At 62.3% G+C, this 16,232-nt stretch overlaps 1 protein-coding gene across 2 annotated transcripts; it reads left to right on the forward strand.

Moving 5' to 3' along the window:
* Positions 1-77: 77 nt before the first annotated feature.
* Positions 78-16,169, forward strand: TMEM132A (transmembrane protein 132A). 2 transcript variants are annotated; one of them, XM_075928399.2, is made up of 11 exons: positions 78-318; positions 6,200-6,414; positions 6,531-6,749; positions 7,047-7,444; positions 7,592-7,741; positions 8,516-8,708; positions 8,797-8,940; positions 9,589-9,794; positions 12,419-12,695; positions 13,169-13,360; positions 14,282-16,169. In XM_075928399.2, exons 1-11 carry the CDS (start codon positions 168-170, stop codon positions 15,476-15,478), a joined length of 3,342 nt encoding a protein of 1,113 aa, XP_075784514.2. In that variant the 5' UTR covers positions 78-167; the 3' UTR covers positions 15,479-16,169. The 2 variants fall into 2 exon arrangements, with proteins under 2 accessions (XP_075784514.2, XP_075784513.2); XM_075928398.2 differs by having other exon boundaries at positions 79-318; positions 12,416-12,695.
* Positions 16,170-16,232: the final 63 nt, after the last annotated feature.

Raw genomic sequence — 16,232 nt, forward strand, 5'->3', positions numbered from 1 at the left:
CCGGCTGGGAAGCCGAGGGGTTTAGGACCCGGCCGGGGCGGCAGGCGGGCAGCCCATGTGCTCCCTCCCAAGCCGTCCCTCTATTGTCTGGGAGCTGCAGCCCCGAGCTGCCGGCTGCCGCAGACGGAGGCGCGGTCGGGGCGCGGCGTGGCGCTCGGGGGCCGGGCATGGTGCGGGCCGGGGGATCTGAGCCCCGCGCCAGCCCCATGGCCCCGGGGCGGGCTGGGATGGGCCCCCCGCTGCTCGCTGCCCCCCTGGCCTCCGGCCGCGGCTGCCTGGTCCTGCTGGCCGCGCTGCTGGCGCTGGAGACGGCGAGAGGTGAGTGCGGGGCGCGTCCCTCCCTCGGGTACCCCGCAGCGCCGCGGAGACACCCCCCCGCAATGGGCTGCAGCCGGGACAGCTGTCCTAGTGCGCCCCGGCCCGGCGGGTCAAAGGGAACCCGGCAAACCGGCTCCGAGCCCCCCAAAACCCGTGCACGCCCTGTCCCCCGTGGGACCCAGCGGGGCGGTGACCCCACAGAACCAGTGCGCCCCGTGTATTCCGGGGAACCCCTGTCACCTGGCGGGGAGCCCCCCAGAACCAGTGCGCCCCGTGTATTCCTGGGAACCCCTGTCACCTGGCGGGGAGCCCCTGTCACCTGGCTGCGACCCCCCCCGAACCAGTGCGCCCCGTGTATTCCGGGGAGCCCTTGTCACCTGGCTGCGACCCCCCCCAGAACCAGTGCGCCCCGTGTATTCCGGGGAACCCCTGTCACCTGGCGGGGAGCCCCTGTCACCTGGCTGCGACCCCCCCCAGAACCAGTGCGCCCCGTGTATTCCGGGGAGCCCCTGTCACCTGGCGGGGAGCCCCCCCAGAACCAGTGCGCCCCGTGTATTCCGGGGAGCCCTAGTCACCTGGCTGCGACCCCCCACAGAACCAGTGCGCCCCGTGTATTCCGGGGAACCCCTGTCACCTGGCTGCGACCCCCCACAGAACCAGTGCGCCCCGTGTATTCCGGGGAGCCCTTGTCACCTGGCTGCGACCCCCCACAGAACCAGTGCGCCCCATGTATTCCGGGGAGCCCCTGTCACCTGGCGGGGAGCCCCTGTCACCTGGCTGCGACCCTCCCACAGAACCAGTGCGCCCCGTGTATTCCGGGGGGGCCCTGTCCCTGTCACCTGGCTGCAACCCCCCACAGAACCAGTGCGCCCTGTGTATTCCGGGGGGGCCCTATCCCAGTCACCTGGCTGTGATCCCACTGGGCCCAAATGCTCTCTTTGATCCAGGGAGGACCCTGGCCCCATTGACCTAACTCCGAGCCCCATCGGTCCTTACAGGACCCATGTTCCTTCTTCCAGTGTGACTCCTGCCCCAGCGACGTGACTTTGAGCCTCACGGAACTTGTGCCCTCTCCTAAAATCCATCCTGCCCAGTGGTCCCGCCTTGTACCGCTCAGAGGCAGCAAGGCCCCTTGTCTTTCCCAGTAGGTCACAGCAGGTAACCCCGCAGGCTTCCCCGCCCCACGTCCCCCTTAGAGTCTGGTGCTGGTGGAACCTCAGGCCCTCCTCAGGAGCCAGCCAGGGTCCCAGCGCTCCCCCCAGCTCCTCTGAATCGTACCAAGCTCTTCCTGAGCTCTCCCCAGCTCCTCTGAATCGTACCAAGCTCTTCCTGAGCTCTCCCCAGCTCCTCTGAATCGTACCAAGCTCCTCCCTTGCTCTCCCCAGCTCCTCTGAATCGTACCAAGCTCCTCCCTTGCTCTCCCCAGCTCCTCTGAGTCGTGCCAAGCCAGGGAGACCCCACCCCTCCCTGGGTCCCCTGCTCAGGACAACCCAGGCTGGAGCAATGACACCAAGACTCCCCCCAGGAGGAAGCCAGTGAATCTTCTCTGATGTAGTTAGGCCTGAGGGCAGGACAGGGCAGAGCAGGCCCTGGCCAGGCAGAGGTTGTGAAGGTCTGAAGCCATGGAGCTGACCCCCCCATCCCTTGCAAGGCTGCTCCCCCAGCTAATGCATCTCTCTGTTAAAACGCTCCCTGGGGTACACTGACTAGTCTCACCGCTACTCACCCTCCCCAGTCCTTTCTGCCACCTCCCCCCGAATCTTTGCAGCTCTGACATGCTCACCCTCCAGCACTCAATGTGCAGTGGGAGTCAAACTGTGCAGGGCTTGGTGGCCCCCATGCTGGGACAGTGTGTTAGATCTGGCGGAGCAGGGGGTCCCCAGAGCCAAATGATTCTCTGTTGCATTGCTCCTGATTCTTCAGGGTCCATTCCTGGTCCTTTGGGTCCCACATGTGATGGGGAGCTTCTGGGGTCCCCAGGTACTACATGAGCTGGTGCTCAGAGCAAGCCATCTCTGAGGGGTTTGTTCTGTCCCATGGGGCTGGTGCCTGCGGTGGGATTGCAGCATTTCATGGTGACTCCTGACCTCTGTGGGCCCAAACTGGGAAGAGATTGGGCCGTATGAGAGAGAAGGAGCCCTGGGCTGAGTAGGAAGGGGTGGGTTTGGAGGGGGGACTGGGAAGGGAGGCATGGAGCCAGGCCCACCAAGAAAAAGGGCGATATGGGAGGCAGGGAGCTAGGCTGGAGCTGTCAGCTTGAGGAGAGTGCAATGTAATTAGCAGGCCAATCAAGCCAGGGGAGGGGAGATGGCAGAGGTCACTGCCTGTGGGAGGCAGATACCAGGCTTGTGATGAACCCACCTGTTTCTCCTCCCCCACTTCCACCCACTGGATCTTGGGATGTGCTGAACCGGAGGGCAGAGGGGAAGTATCACAATATCTCTCAGCCACCTGCTCCCTTCCCGGGGGGACAGGGTCTAGGGCAGGCGTGATAAGGAATCACAGCAGAAGGGAAAGCAGCATTCAGTAGGCTGACTGATTGAGGGGGGAAGCAGAAATCTTGGTGCTGGCTGTGCTGGTGTAACCTAGTGGGGGCGCTGTCTATTTTTGTAATCCTGTGTTTGTTCTGGTGTTGCATTCACCGTTTGTCTTAGGGGGTTATATGTGATCCTACTCTCCTATGCTGCTCTGTAGTGACGCTGTCTGTGTGTGTGTGTGTGTGTGTGCACGCGCACGCATGCCTCAGTTTCCCCAGGCCCTGTAGCTGCATGAGGAGGGGGAGGCTGGGTGTGACTCACTGGGGAAGTATGTGCAGTCTCTCACATCCTGAGGCCCAGGTGACCGCTTATAGCACCTTGGGCCTGGAAGGAGGGCAAGTGAGCAGGGACTGTTGGGGTGAGTCAGTCTCTGCTGGGCTAGGAGGAGGGAGGAAGTTTTAGACCAAGGAAGGGAGTGAAGGCCCTCCTCCCCCGAGAGGAATAGAGCCATCTGCCCTGGCTCTGTGCTAACATCGACCCTAAGCTACGCTGCATCTCTGTGAACCAATAAACCTACTCTACTGGCTGGCTGAGTGTCACATCTGGCTGCGGATGGGGGTGCAGGGTTGGGGACCCCCGACGTGTCGTCCCAGCTGGCGAGGAAGGATTGGTGAGCTCCAAGCCTGTGTGTGGCTGGAGCTGGCTTGTCTGGAAGAACCGTCATGGGGTGTCTTACCACATACGTCTGACCCCTTGCCCCCGTGATCTGTGACCGGTACCTCGTTGGCCCATTGGGGGCTTAAGCAGGAATATTTTAGGGGGCCCCATACAGCCCCCTAAAATAAAAGGGAACCGGGGAGCTGCTTGGGGCCCTATGCAACTGCTTTGTTGGCTTGCAGCTCGTCCCGGCTCTGAACTGACCCTGGTGATTGAATCGGGGACCGTCAGAGGTAAAAGCAGGAGCTAAGCCCAGGGCTGTGGATTGGGCACAGATGGGAAGCTTGCCCGGTGGGTTAATGTACAAAGCTGCAGGGCTTGAGAGACAGACCTAGGGCCTTGACTCACAGCCCTTTCTGCTGGTGGGTCTGCCTGCCCCACTGCTGGGGCCAAAGGGCTGGACTCTGAGTTCCCCCTCTCCCCCGTACACTTCAGACCGATCAATGCTGGGCAGCCAGTTTCCCGCTCATTAATAAGACTGGGTTGGCTTTACACACAGCACCCGCTGCTGGAATGGCATGGGGCTGAGGGCTCCCTCTCCTGGACCAGGCCACCTCACGCTAAGGAGCTGGGGTCCACGGGTGACTGGGCCCCCTGCCTGGCAGCCTCGCTGAGGTGTCTTCAGGAAGGGCCAAAGGGAGCCATTAAGCAGGGGCCGCACATTCCCAGAATCCTCTGCTGAGATGGCACTTGTCCTTTGCAGGGCATGTGGGGTAGCATCATGGGGTCCCCTGCACGTGCACGTGCAGGCCTGTCTGCTGGATGGCTGCCCTGCACCCCCACACCCCTTCTTCAGGAGGTCGCGGTTATAGCCGTTACGCTTCAAGCCTCCTCCCTTAGGCAGTGGTAACCCAGCCTCTCGGCCTTCTCCCCACCGTCCCTCCTGTCCTCACACGGGGCTCAGCGCCGCAGCTGTGTCTCTGCAGACGGGAGCAGGCATCTTTTTTGACAAAAGGCATCTACTCTAGAGCTGGGTGAAGAATAAAATAACTCTTTTTGCAAACGGTGTAGTGTTTTGGCATTTTGTTTTTAGATGGGAGGGGTGATTGTATTTTTTATTGAAAATTATATATCAGCTTTTTTGTTATTGGAAACCTGGCTGATGGAAAAACTCGATTATTTTCATTATTTTTGTAGGGACTTTGAAGCTTTGTTTTTTTGCAGGAGGTGGGTGGGAATCAACCGTATTTTTTTTACATACGGGGAAAAAGTAGGTGGCTCTACTGGCATGCTGTGTTGTGTGTTCAATTGATGTGCTTGGCACCGTACCGACCCAGAACAAAAACACAGCCTGTGCCCCAAAGAGCGATAGCAAGGCCCCTTCCTCTCTTAGGCACCCAGCTTTGGTCCTCCTGCCTCTTATCATGTCAGAGCCCCACTGAAACTCCCAGTGTCTGTGGAAGCCCTGGAGAAACATCTGAATTTTAATTGGCTCTGTACATCTCAAAGAACGGAGCAAGCACAAGGCTGCTTGTGTTACAATTGCACTTACACCCTGCAAGTGAGATAGTGGGACTCCTTTGCGCAAGGTGCTACATGTTAGGGATGTTAAAAAGTGGGTAATTGGGTAACCGTGTATCTGCTGAAAATTACACGCATCCGCAGCAGGGGGCTGCAGCCAGCTTCCCAGGGAGTCGGCTGCTGGCTCCCCAGGAGCCGGTATGCTCCAGAAGCCAGCTTTTAAGCCAACTCCTGCCCCACTCCCAGAGAGCCGGCTGTATTCGAGCCAGCAGCGCAGGGTGGCAGCCAGGTCCCCGGGAGCGGGGCAGGAGCCTGCATGTTACCATTCGTGGTAACTGCTAAGCACAGGCTAATCGGTTAACTGTGTGGACGGATATCCTATTATATCCCTATGGCATATGCCCACAGAAGGGACAGTTCCTGCCCAGCAGAACTAGGAGGATAAGAGACAGGGCAGACAGAGCCTAGGAGAAGGGAAATGTTTATCTCTGCTGAGCACTTTTGATTTGGCCGCTGAGCCGTAGACGGTCTGGCCTTACGCATCTCGACAAAGATTTTCTTAGATTCAGAGGGTGAAAGCCTGGCCCCATTACAGCTCCTGTCACCTTTCCCACTAACTGTCGTGAGGTCAGGATTGCACCCCCCGAAGGGACCAACTCCATCAGCCAGTCTTAGCTGCAGGGCAGGGAATTGCATCCAGAGCCTGGGTTGTGAGAGAGGTTGGATTAATGCCCAGGGCTGGTCTGTGTCCAAAGGCCAGTGCTGCTATAGAAACTCCCTGGGGCAGCCACTCAACATCGTTCGGTGCCTCAGTTTCCCACCTGTAAAATGGGAGCAATAATAATGTTGTGAGCTCTTTGGAGCAGGGCCCTTCTCACTGTGTGTCTGGGCAGCGCCCGGCACAATGGGGCCCTGATCTCAGCTGGGACAGGGTTTGTCTCTAGTTGGGTGTTTGGGCAGTGCCCAACACAACCGGGCCCTGATCTCAGCAGGAGCTCTAGGTGCTGCTGTAATACAAATCATGTAGCCCCCTTTTCTCCAGCAGGGGGCAGGCTTCATCCACCCCCTTGAATAGCTTGGGGACTGTGACGCTCCAGATCCTAGTGACACCCAGTCCTTGTGTCTCCTCCCCTCGGAAGGGGCTGGGCGTGGGGAGGACGTGTGCCCTGGAGGGGTGGGGGGTACAGGCTTGCTGGCAGTAGCCCAAGTTTTTCCTCTCCCCGCAGTGAACGGCGAATCGGACCCCTCCGACCTGGTGTACCTGCCAGCCGAACTCAAGGTGTTGGACGTCCCGGACCATTTCCGGCTGCAGCGGGTGGATCAGTACCTGCCGGGAAACACTTCCCTGGGCTCCCACTCTGAGACCTACCTCCTCCTCCGTCGCCCGCCCACGGCAAAGCCTGTCGTCCAAGCCACCTACCTGCCCTTCACTGCCAAGCAGGTAACCCCGCCCACCCCCCGGGGGAGGCGCTCCCCTCTGGGCTCAGTGGGGCTCCTCCCTGTCCTGCAGGACCTGCCTTGCCTGGGCTCAGCCTGCGTCTCTCTTCCCCCTGCCAGGCAGTGCCGGCAGCCGATCCGCACCTCAGGGACGGCGCCTCGGCCTGGGACGTGCGCACCGTGTCCCTCGAGGGCGCCGTGTCGCCCGCCGAGCCCTCTGCCAGGGTCCTCTTCCACCTCAAGGGGCAGGACTGGCTGCCGCGACGGCACGACCTGCCCTGCGTCTCTCTGCACGCGTTCCACCGCACGCAGGCTGCCCACGGAGCCTGCCGCCTCCAGGTCAGTACCGGACCCCACCCCCTCGGAGCCTCCTCCAGTCTCACCATGGAGAAGATGAAGGCTGCGTGTCCTGAAGGGGTCGGGGGCTGCCTGGGACAAGGCTAGCTCATCTTCAGGGGGTGGTCTTGGGGGTCCAGGTGATCTAGGACTGGAGAAAAGTGGGCTGCTGTGTGCTGAGAAGGGAAGCACGGTGTAGGTTAGGCTGGAGCAGAGGTTGGTGTCACCCCTGGGGGTGTGATGGAGACTTTGGGACTAGACCCCTGGTCTCTGAGCCTGCTCCTTGCTCTTCCCACTCAGGCGCCCCTGGGGGTGTGCGTGGTGGAGCTGGCGTTCCCCCCACGCTGGTTCTCCGCCACCCCCCCCTCCTCTCACAGCCGGCGCAGAGCTGCGGAGCCGGCCGGGCCCCCCGAGCGAGCCGAGTTGTACTACAGCCTGGGGCCAGGAGACATGTCCGTGGAGTGCGGCCACGCAGGGCCACGGGAGAGGCCCCGGCCGGGCAGCGAGGGCACCAAAGAGAGGCTGCACTATGTGGCCGCGGTGGAGCTGCGAGCCACGGACCCGCCGCGGCGCCAGGAGGTGCGGCTGGACGACAACGTGCACATCCGGGTCCCCGACATGGCGCTGCGGCCGGGGCAACTCTTCACGGCCACCTTGATCCTCCAGCAGAACTTCACTGCCAACCTGCTGACCCTCAGGTGAGACCCTGTGGGATGTACGGACCCAGCCTGTGACACACGCCCTGGCTGGCCTCACATGGTTCCCCATGGAGTTCAAAGGGTCTCTGCTGTGGGGCACGTCTCCTCAGGAGTCCCTGCTGGGACTCAGCACTGTGCTGCTTTCAGGATCAAGGTGAAGAAGGGGCTGCAGGTCCTAGCTGCCCGCCCTGCCGTCCCCGAGGCCTGGACGGCCAAGCTGGACAAGTTCAAGGGCTCCAAGCACCACACTGCTCTGGTCACCTGTCGCCGGCTGGACGCTGGCCAGTTGGACTGGAGGTAAGAATCACCCAACTCGTGGAGGAGATCGACTGACATCTCTTCTCCCGGGCAGAGCCGGTCTTAGGGGCAGGCAAGCCAGGCGGCTGCCTGGAGTCGCCATTTTCAAGGGGCCGGCAACAGAGCCTGTCTTAGGGGTCAGGCCGCAACTGTATTTCAGCCCAACCTCCCGAATCCACTCCAGCCTTGTTATTTATTTATTTTTTGCGCTTGACAAATTTTCCCTGGTTGGTTGGGGTTGGTTTTTTTTTTTTTTTTTTTTTTGCTTGACAAATTTTTTTGTCTCTTAAACCATCTGGCAACCATACGGGCAAGCCAGGCGGTCGCTCGGGGCCACCAATTGGTTAGGGCCGGCCCTGCTCCCGGGCATTGGCCAGGTGGGCAGGACATAAGGAACCATGCGACTCGTGCGGGGGGACTGACAGGAATATACTCCGGGGTGTCAGCCAGTTGAATGGAAGCAGGAGGCCACGCAATTATGTTTTTATTCTCCCGGCATCCAGCCAATCAGACTACAAGTCTGATGCCATTGGCTAGGGACAGGATAGCTGTTCCTACTCCCCCAGATCCTGACCAATCAGATCAGAGGAGGGTATCATGGGCAGCTGAACTGGACAGTCGCTCTCTCTGGTCGCCTTCCATTTGTGTCTGGGTGGAATTTGTCTGGCTTGGGATGGAGCAGGCGTGAGATGCCACAGCCCCATGGGGACACCGTATCTGTCGTCTGCTCCTCCTCCTCCTCCTCCTCCTCACTTCCCTCCTGCCTCCGTCTAGGGCAGCAGATTTCCCTGAGTTCCTCTACCTGGACTTGGCAGTGGAGAACGGCACAAGCGGCCTGGCCTCCACGCGCCCCGTCACCTGGCAGGTGGAGTACCCCGGCCAGGACCCCGAGGCGGAGAAGGACAAGATGGTGTGGGAGATCCAGGTGGCGGAGCGTGACGTCCGGGCGCTGGTGCCGCTGGTGAAGGTAAGGCCTTGTGGTTCTGTCCCCACGCCGGGCAGCCCCTCCCCCCGGAGGCAAGGTCTCATTCTGTATCCCCTCTTGGTCTCCCCAGGAGCAGGAGATTGTGAACACCGCCCCCCTGACAGGGATCCCCCAGGCGGTGCCGGTGAAGCTGGTTGCTGTGGAGACAGGGGGAGCTGTGTTTGAGGTCACTGAGCAGATGGGGTGTGAGTCTGCCAACAAGCAGGTCCTGAAGGTGAGGAACAAGTGACCCGCGCACTGCCCCGCAGGGAGGTGCCCTCCTGCACCATCACCCCCCGTCCTTGCCTTCTGAGACGCCAGCTCCCTCTCACCACCCTCAGGTGCCCTCATGGGCCAGCACGCCCTGTCCTCGCCCTCTGAGACGCCAGCTCTCCCCCTACCCTTCAGGCTGGCAAGGGAGCAGGGATTACCAGGTCAATGTTTACATGGGAGTCTGGTGGGACTACTGACCAGGTCGTCAGCCAGTGGGGCAGCACAGAAACCTGAGCCCCCTGCTGCCCCCCTTCAGGCTCTCAGCCCCCCACATTTCCCTCAAGCCCAATCCACAGCCCAACCTTTCCACCAGCCACCTCCGGTCCCCTCCCCACATCCCCACTGGCCCCAGCCCCTTTCCCCTCCAGCTCTGGCTCCGTAACCAAGTGCCCTTGGCTCCCCACACCATTTGGGGCTCAGCCCCTGGGTGGTCTCCATCACTTTGTGGTAAGGAGGTGCTGGCCCCCTTCTGCTCTCTTTCCTCTTTGCTAGCTGCTGCCCACACCCTCTCCCTGGCTCCTGGAGTGTCCCCAGTGGCTGGCAGGGGGGAGGCAGAGGGATGGGGGTGTCTGAGCAGGTGTCCGCATTTCCACGCCCTCCTGGCCCGCAGGTGGCAGACAGGTGCGACTCCGTCTACGTGGGGGGCAAGGAGAACCGGGGCGCCCGCGGGGCCCGGGTCGATTTCTGGTTCCGCCGGCTCCACGCCTCGCTGCTTTTCACCGTCTGGGTGCCGCTGCTGCCCCTGCGCGTGGAGCTCACCGACACCACCCTGGAGCAGGTGCGCAGCTGGAGGGTGCCTGGCACCGCTCCGGACAGGTCAGTCCCGCGGGCTCCCTCCCTAGTGCAGGGATCAGAGCTGCTGGTGGGCGGGCGGGAAGGGGGCTGAGGCCAGGCCAGCAGAGACGGCTCGGAGGAGGCAGCTGGTGCCGGGACTGGGTGCATGATGCCCAGACTGGAGGGTGTGCTCGGGGGCGTGCAGATGCCACCTTGAGGGGCAGAGTATAAGAACCTGGCTGGACTAGAACGGGAGAGGGAGAGCCCCAGATGCTCTGATGGGGCAGCGGCCGGGGGAGGGGTGTCACGAGTCCCCACAATCGGCGCTGTGGCCTGGCTTTAGAACAGTCTCTAGGACAGGGGTGACCAGCCTAAAGCCTGCGGGCCAGATGTGGCCCTCAGCTTCCCTGGATCTGGCCCCCAAGTCTCGAAGTTTATCCCCCCTCCCCCCCAACATTGGGAGCCCACATGGGTGCTCCAGCTCCTCTGCCCTCCTGCCCCTGGGGCTGAAGCACACAGTCTGCTAGCCTGGGCTCTGATGTGTGAGGGGAATGTGGGGAGCGTCTGTCTCCTCAGCGGGGGACCGTGTCAGTGAGGGGGTGGGTTGGTTTTTGTTTGTGGTGTTTGCGTCTCACTTGTGCGCAGTCCCCACCCCTGCTCTAGCAGGAAACCCCTTCACGGGGCCAGACCCTCGAGGGTCTCGTTCTGCCAGGCGCACAGCCTCGCTGTCTCCTCAGACTGGAGCTCTGGGCCCACAGCGCTCCTGCTCCGCACCGTGGGCTCCGTTCAGCGAGCCCTCTCGGGACGCATCCTGCTGGAAGCTTGTCCACCCTTGGGGGTTAATGCACCTCCCCACACATGGGCAGGGACCCCAGGCAGGCTTGTCAGAGCAGCCGGGTTTCTCAGCCCGCCGGAACGAGGGATGCAATAGCGTAGTCGATGAACTGAGAAACAAAAGCTTATAGGTTAATGCTATAGACATGCGTTTCCACCCCCCCACCCCTCCCTGTCTTGCCAGTATACTTTTTAGCAGGTTGGCCAGCAACCTGGCTCCATGCTGGCTCATACCGGGTCCAGGACCTCTCCCCGCTGCAGCTCTGCATTTGAAGTGTATTAGGATCCAGGTCTCAGTTCTGGCTTGCGCCAGATCCAGGAGCTCAGCCCCCCTTCAATAGGAGCTTCTGCCACACCACGCTGCTGCCTGTGTATCAGCTCGGGGCGACAGGCTGGTCTGCACAGGGAGCTGGTTTTTAAACTGGCTCCCCTCACGGACCAGCTCCCACCTGGCACCCCGCGTTGCTGCCTCTGATACAGAGGCAGCAGCACAGAGTGACGGGGTGGGGGGCTCCTCAGGAGTGGGGGCCAGAGCGCGCTGGCTGCCTGCCCCACCCCTGGGGACTATAGACGACCCAAGTAACCGATAAAAATTCATGGGGTTACTGGACTATTGAGTTAACCGATACTTAACATCCCTAGCCGGAACACCACACTGGCCTTAGGTTAGCACAGAGGGATGAAGGCCAAAGCTCTTCCGGGGAGCCCAGCCACGCTGTAGTGGATCCCAGTGTTCAAGCTCCATGTCTCCGTCTGGGCTGGAGCCAGGCTCTGGGGACCCTGCAAAGCGCAGCCTCTGCCCAACCATCTTCGCTGCAGACCCGAGTCCATTGGCACAGACCAGACACGGGCGCCTAACCACAGCGTAGCTGTGCCCTCAGAGACTCCGCTGGGGAGCAAGGCCCGGACGTGGGGCAACACCCACCTCGACCTCTCTTCAGCTGCCCTGAGAGCAAAGGGCCCTTTACCACTCCCTAGGGAACTCGGGGGAAACTGAGGCACCTCCCGCCTTCATACAGAAAATTCCCCCTTCCTGGCAGGGAATCTCTGATGGGGCAGAGGCTGGAGATGGGGTGGGGGGCAGAGTCTCTGATGGCAGGGCAGAGGTTGGGGGGTGTCCCAGAGACGAGGCAGATGGGGCAGGCTCTTCATGGCAGGGAAGAAGCTGGCCAGGCTGGGACCTAGAGGCTATGGGCAGATGAACAGAGAGCAAGTTCTCTGAGGCAGGGCAGAGGCTGGGAGGGAGGGTCCTGGGGGTGGAGGGAGAGAGGGCAGGCTCTCCGTGGCAGGGGACAGGGTCCCAGGGGCTGGGGGCGAGGGACAGAGGGCAGGACAGGGTCCCAGGGGCTGGGGGCGAGGGACAGAGGGCAGGACAGGGTCCCAGGGGCTGGGGGCGAGGGACAGAGGGCAGGACAGGGTCCCAGGGGCTGGGGGCGAGGGACAGAGGGCAGGACAGGGTCCCAGGGGCTGGGAGCGAGGGACAGAGGGCAGGACAGGGTCCCAGGGGCTAAGGGCGAGGGACAGAGGGCAGGACAGGGTCCCAGGGGCTGGGGGCGAGGGACAGAGGGCAGGACAGGGTCCCAGGGGCTGGGGGCGAGGGACAGAGGGCAGGACAGGGTCCCAGGAGCTGGGGGCGAGGGACAGAGGGCAGGACAGGGTCCCAGGAGCTGGGGGCGAGGGACAGAGGGCAGGCTTTCTGTGGCAGGGCAGAGGCTGGCAGGGGGCAGGGTCCCAGAGGCAATGGCCCTGGGATAGGGTAACTCTTGGCTGCCTGCCCAGCCCCATGCCTGTGCACTCCCCGCTGAGACTGCCTCTCTCTCCTCTGCTAGCAGCGGCCTGGCGGAGCCTGAGGAGGCCGGGGAGGAGGGGGAGCGGCGAGCTCGTGGCTGCCGGCTCCAGTACCAGCGCGCTGGCGTCCGCTTCCTGGCCCACTTTGTGGCTCACCCGCTGGACGGCGGCCGGCACCTGACCTACATGCCAAGCTCGGACTGGCTCTTGGACGTCTCCCACCTGGTGGGTGGGCAAGCCAGGGTGCAGGACCCCCGCGTGGCCACGCTGGAGGGCGGGAGCGTGGTGATTGGCCGTGAGCCGGGAGTGACGTCCGTGGAGGTAGGGGCCGGGGGGTGCCCAGGGAGACGGGGGAGGGGCATGGGGGTTGGGGAGGGGGAGCTGGGGGATGCGTGGGGCAGCAGGGGATGGCATGGGAGCAGGGTAGGGGGACAGATGAGCAGAGGGATGGTGTGATGTGAGGCACACGGTGAGAGGGGGGCATGAGGGCTGCTGTGGGGGCCCCAGGGAAGCTATGGGGGAGGCAAGAGGATGGCGGGCGGGTTTTGGCCGGGGGAACCGTGGGAGATGGGGGGTGGCTGGGGGAGGCTCAGGGGGTGAGTGGCACAGGGGAAGTGTGGGAAATAGATGAGAAGTGAGGGAGTGGCTGGAGTTGGGGAGGCACAGGGGGCAAGTGGCAGAACCTGCGGGAACCAAGGGAAATAGGGGGTGCCTGGGAGAGGTTTTCTGTCCTGCCCAGAGTTGCTGTTAGTGCCTGTCTCCCCCCTTCCCCTCCCCCCCGTCCCCCTGTGCAGGTTCGCTCCCCCGTCTCAGACTCCATTCTGGGCGAGCAGACCCTGGTGGTGTCCGACGAGAAGGTGGCTGTGTTGGAGCTGCAGGCCCAGCTGGTATCGGGCCTCTCGTTGGCCCTGAGCATGGAGCCAGGACACCCCGACATCCTCACGGCCACCTGCCGGGCACTCACAGCCCTGCACTCCCCAAAGCAGGTGAGAGGGGCGCTCGGGGGTGGGGGGCAGAGTGCAGGGCTGGAGACACGGGGTGGAGCCATGTGGGCCGAGTGAGCAGAGGAATGCCAGCCCTTTAAAACTGCAGCTTCCTCCCTGCCGGTGCTGGGCCCTGGTTGGACTTTAGGGGTACGTCTAGATTACAGGCTTTTGTCGACAGAGGCTTTGTCAACAGATACTGTCGAAAAAGAGCATCTAGACTACAGCCAGTTCTGTCGACAAAGCAAAGCCGCTTTTTGAGAGTCTAGATGCTCTCTTGAAAAAGCAAAGTGTGGATGCAATAGCGCCTTTTTTCGACAGAACTCTGTCGAGAAAAGGTGTTATTCCTCGTAGAATGAGGTTAACCACCATCGACAAAACTGCCGCGTTCTGTCGACTTACTGTGGTGTAGAGGCAGGTATAGTTTTGTCGATAAAACCCTGTAGTCTAGACACACCCTACCTGTCAGGCTGGTCAAACGCTGGAATAAGTTGCTTAGGGAGGTTGTGCAATCTCCATCACTGGAGATATTTCAGAGCAGGTTGGATGGATACCTGTCAGGGATGGTCTAGACGGTGCTTGGTCCTGCTGTGAGGGCAGGGGACTGGACTCGATGACCTCTCGAGGTCCCTTCCAGTTCTAGTGTTCTGTGATTTTGAGTCTATGACCTGGTGGGTGGAGACCCCGGCGTCCAGCAGGGCCCTCAGGGTTGGACCTTGCACGGGTCTCTCCTTACTGCAGGCAGGGGTGGGCATGGGAGTCAGGCGCACGCCGCTGGGGGCAGCTGGGGAGTGGGCCTGGTGTAACCAGCCCCCACGCAAAGTAGAATGGTGGCAGCACAGGGCTTACTGGTTTCTCCCTTCTCACGCCCTCCGTTGGCCCCCACCCCTGCCTGAACCCTGTGGCCCTTGATTTCCCATCCAGGAAGCAGCAATCAGTGTCTGGCTGGTGTTCACCGACCACACCGTGGCCCCAGTGGAGCTCTATGGCTGGCAGGACGTTGCGCTCTCCATCTCCTCAGTGGACCCTGGCGTGGCCTGGGTGCAGCCGGATGAGGAGCTGGCTCGCCCACTGATTGTGGCCAAAGGGCCGGGCCGGGGCCCCCTCCTGCAGCTGGGCCTGCACACTGCGGACTCCTGCCGCAAAGGCAAACACCGGGCACCGCTGGCAACCGGCACCGCTTGGCTGGAGGTGGGCGTCAGCCGGCGGCTCCCGACCCCCGATGGCCCACGGCCCCACGATCCCCACCCCGAGTCTCCCTTCCAGCGAGCCGAGGGGGCCATGTCTGGGGAGGCGGTGACGGCAGCCGCTACGCAGACTGTGGTGGGGCCTCAGAGGCGAGCCCCAGCCGGGGTGGGACCCGACCTGACCAAGTTTGAGGGACCCCCGGGTGGTGACTCCTCTGAGGATGACAGGCCTGGGGAGGAGGAGGAGGAGGAGATGGTGAAGGCCCCGGAGCGGGTGACGGACTTGGAGATCGGGATGTACGTTCTCCTGGGCGTCTTCTGCCTGGCCATCTTCATCTTCCTCGTCAACTGCGTGGTCTTTGTGTTGCGCTACCAGCGCAAGGAGCCCCCCGACGCCGGGCCCGGCCCGGCCTCTTCCGTCCAGCAGCCCCACAACTGGGTATGGCTGGGCACCGACCAGGAGGAGCTGAACCGCCAGTTGGATCGCCGCGGCCAGCACCCACAGCACAGCCCCGATCCCACCCCCAACCCCTCTGCCGCCGCCAAGGATGGCAGCTGTCGTTGCTGCGGGACTCCCCCGGGCACGGAGGGGGGCAGAGGAGAAGCCAGGCCCCTGGAGGTCATGGGGCCTGAGGGGGGAGTTTCTGCCAGCACTTTCTTCCCTGTGGCTCCAGGAAGCCCGGCTCCCTCCAGCACCTTGTCCCGGAAAGAGGTGAGCGCGCCAGGGGGCAGGCGTAAGCGGGTGGAGTTTGTGACCTTTGCCTCCCCCCGGGCCTCTGAGGGCCCTGCATCCCCCCCACCCCCTTCCGCCCCCACCGTCCAGTCCATCCTAGTAGCCAGCGAGGACGACATCCGCTGGGTGTGCGAGGACATGGGGCTGCGGGACCCCGACGAGCTGAGGAGCTACATGGAGCGGATCCGGGGCAGCTCCTGACCTCGGGCCCCTGTGCCCGACTGGCACCGCACAGGGCACAGCAGTCAGGGACCAGTCTCCCCTTTCATTGGCTGCCTTCCCAGGGGTCTGCCCTGGGATCCACTGCCCAAACCTGCTCCCTCCCAGTCAGTGTTAGGAGAACCCTGCCCCGGGGGCAGGACTCTCCCCTCTAGGGATGAGCCCTAGGGCTGCAGCCCTGCACCCTGCCATAGAACTGACTCCGACGCGCTCTCTGTCCTGGAGGTCCGCCCTGGGCCCCAGCGGAGGCCTGTCTCTTACTATCTCCCTGGAAGGAGTCTGCGATTGAACCCAGCGTCCTGGCATTGCCCAGCTTCCGGGGGGTGCTTTCCCTGCTGGCTTCCAAGCCGCCGAGGGGCGCGCCGGGGCCGGCTTCCTGTTTTGCTTTGGTTCTCGTTGCGACGTTGTGTTGATTGTGGTGGTTTTTCATGGCGAGTGTCCTTCCCTGTGGTCTGACCCTCTGCTTAGTCTCCCCACCCCTGCCCACCACGTGGGGTGGGCGTCCCCTGCCCCTCAGGCGCCAGCCCGTCTCCTTCACCCCAGCCCTGCCTTCATTTTGTACGACTGACATTTTATACCTGTAGCGTCGGGAGGCGGCCACGGCGGGTCCTTTATTTATGGAAGATTTTTAATTCTTATGTTGTTACAAAAATAAAATATTTAAAAAACCAAATTCTCCAGCCTCTGGGCAGGATGGGGGAGGGGCGTTCCTTTCCTCCTGGCCTTTGTGTTCGGA

Source organism: Pelodiscus sinensis, chromosome 5 (genome assembly GCF_052426305.1).
Source record: "Pelodiscus sinensis isolate ZL-2025 chromosome 5, ASM5242630v1, whole genome shotgun sequence".
NCBI lineage: Eukaryota > Metazoa > Chordata > Testudines > Trionychidae > Pelodiscus > Pelodiscus sinensis.

Excerpts from the sequence above, each read along its gene's own strand:
- TMEM132A (XM_075928398.2), top strand. The coding sequence starts at position 168 with ATGGTGCGGGCCGGGGGATCTGAGCCCCGCGCCAGCCCCATGGCCCCG. Across the intron at positions 7,445-7,591 it reads GCCAACCTGCTGACCCTCAG|GATCAAGGTGAAGAAGGGGC; the intron begins GTGAGACCCTGT and ends TGCTGCTTTCAG. Across the intron at positions 9,795-12,415 it reads CCTGGCACCGCTCCGGACAG|CAGCGGCCTGGCGGAGCCTG; the intron begins GTCAGTCCCGCG and ends CTCCTCTGCTAG.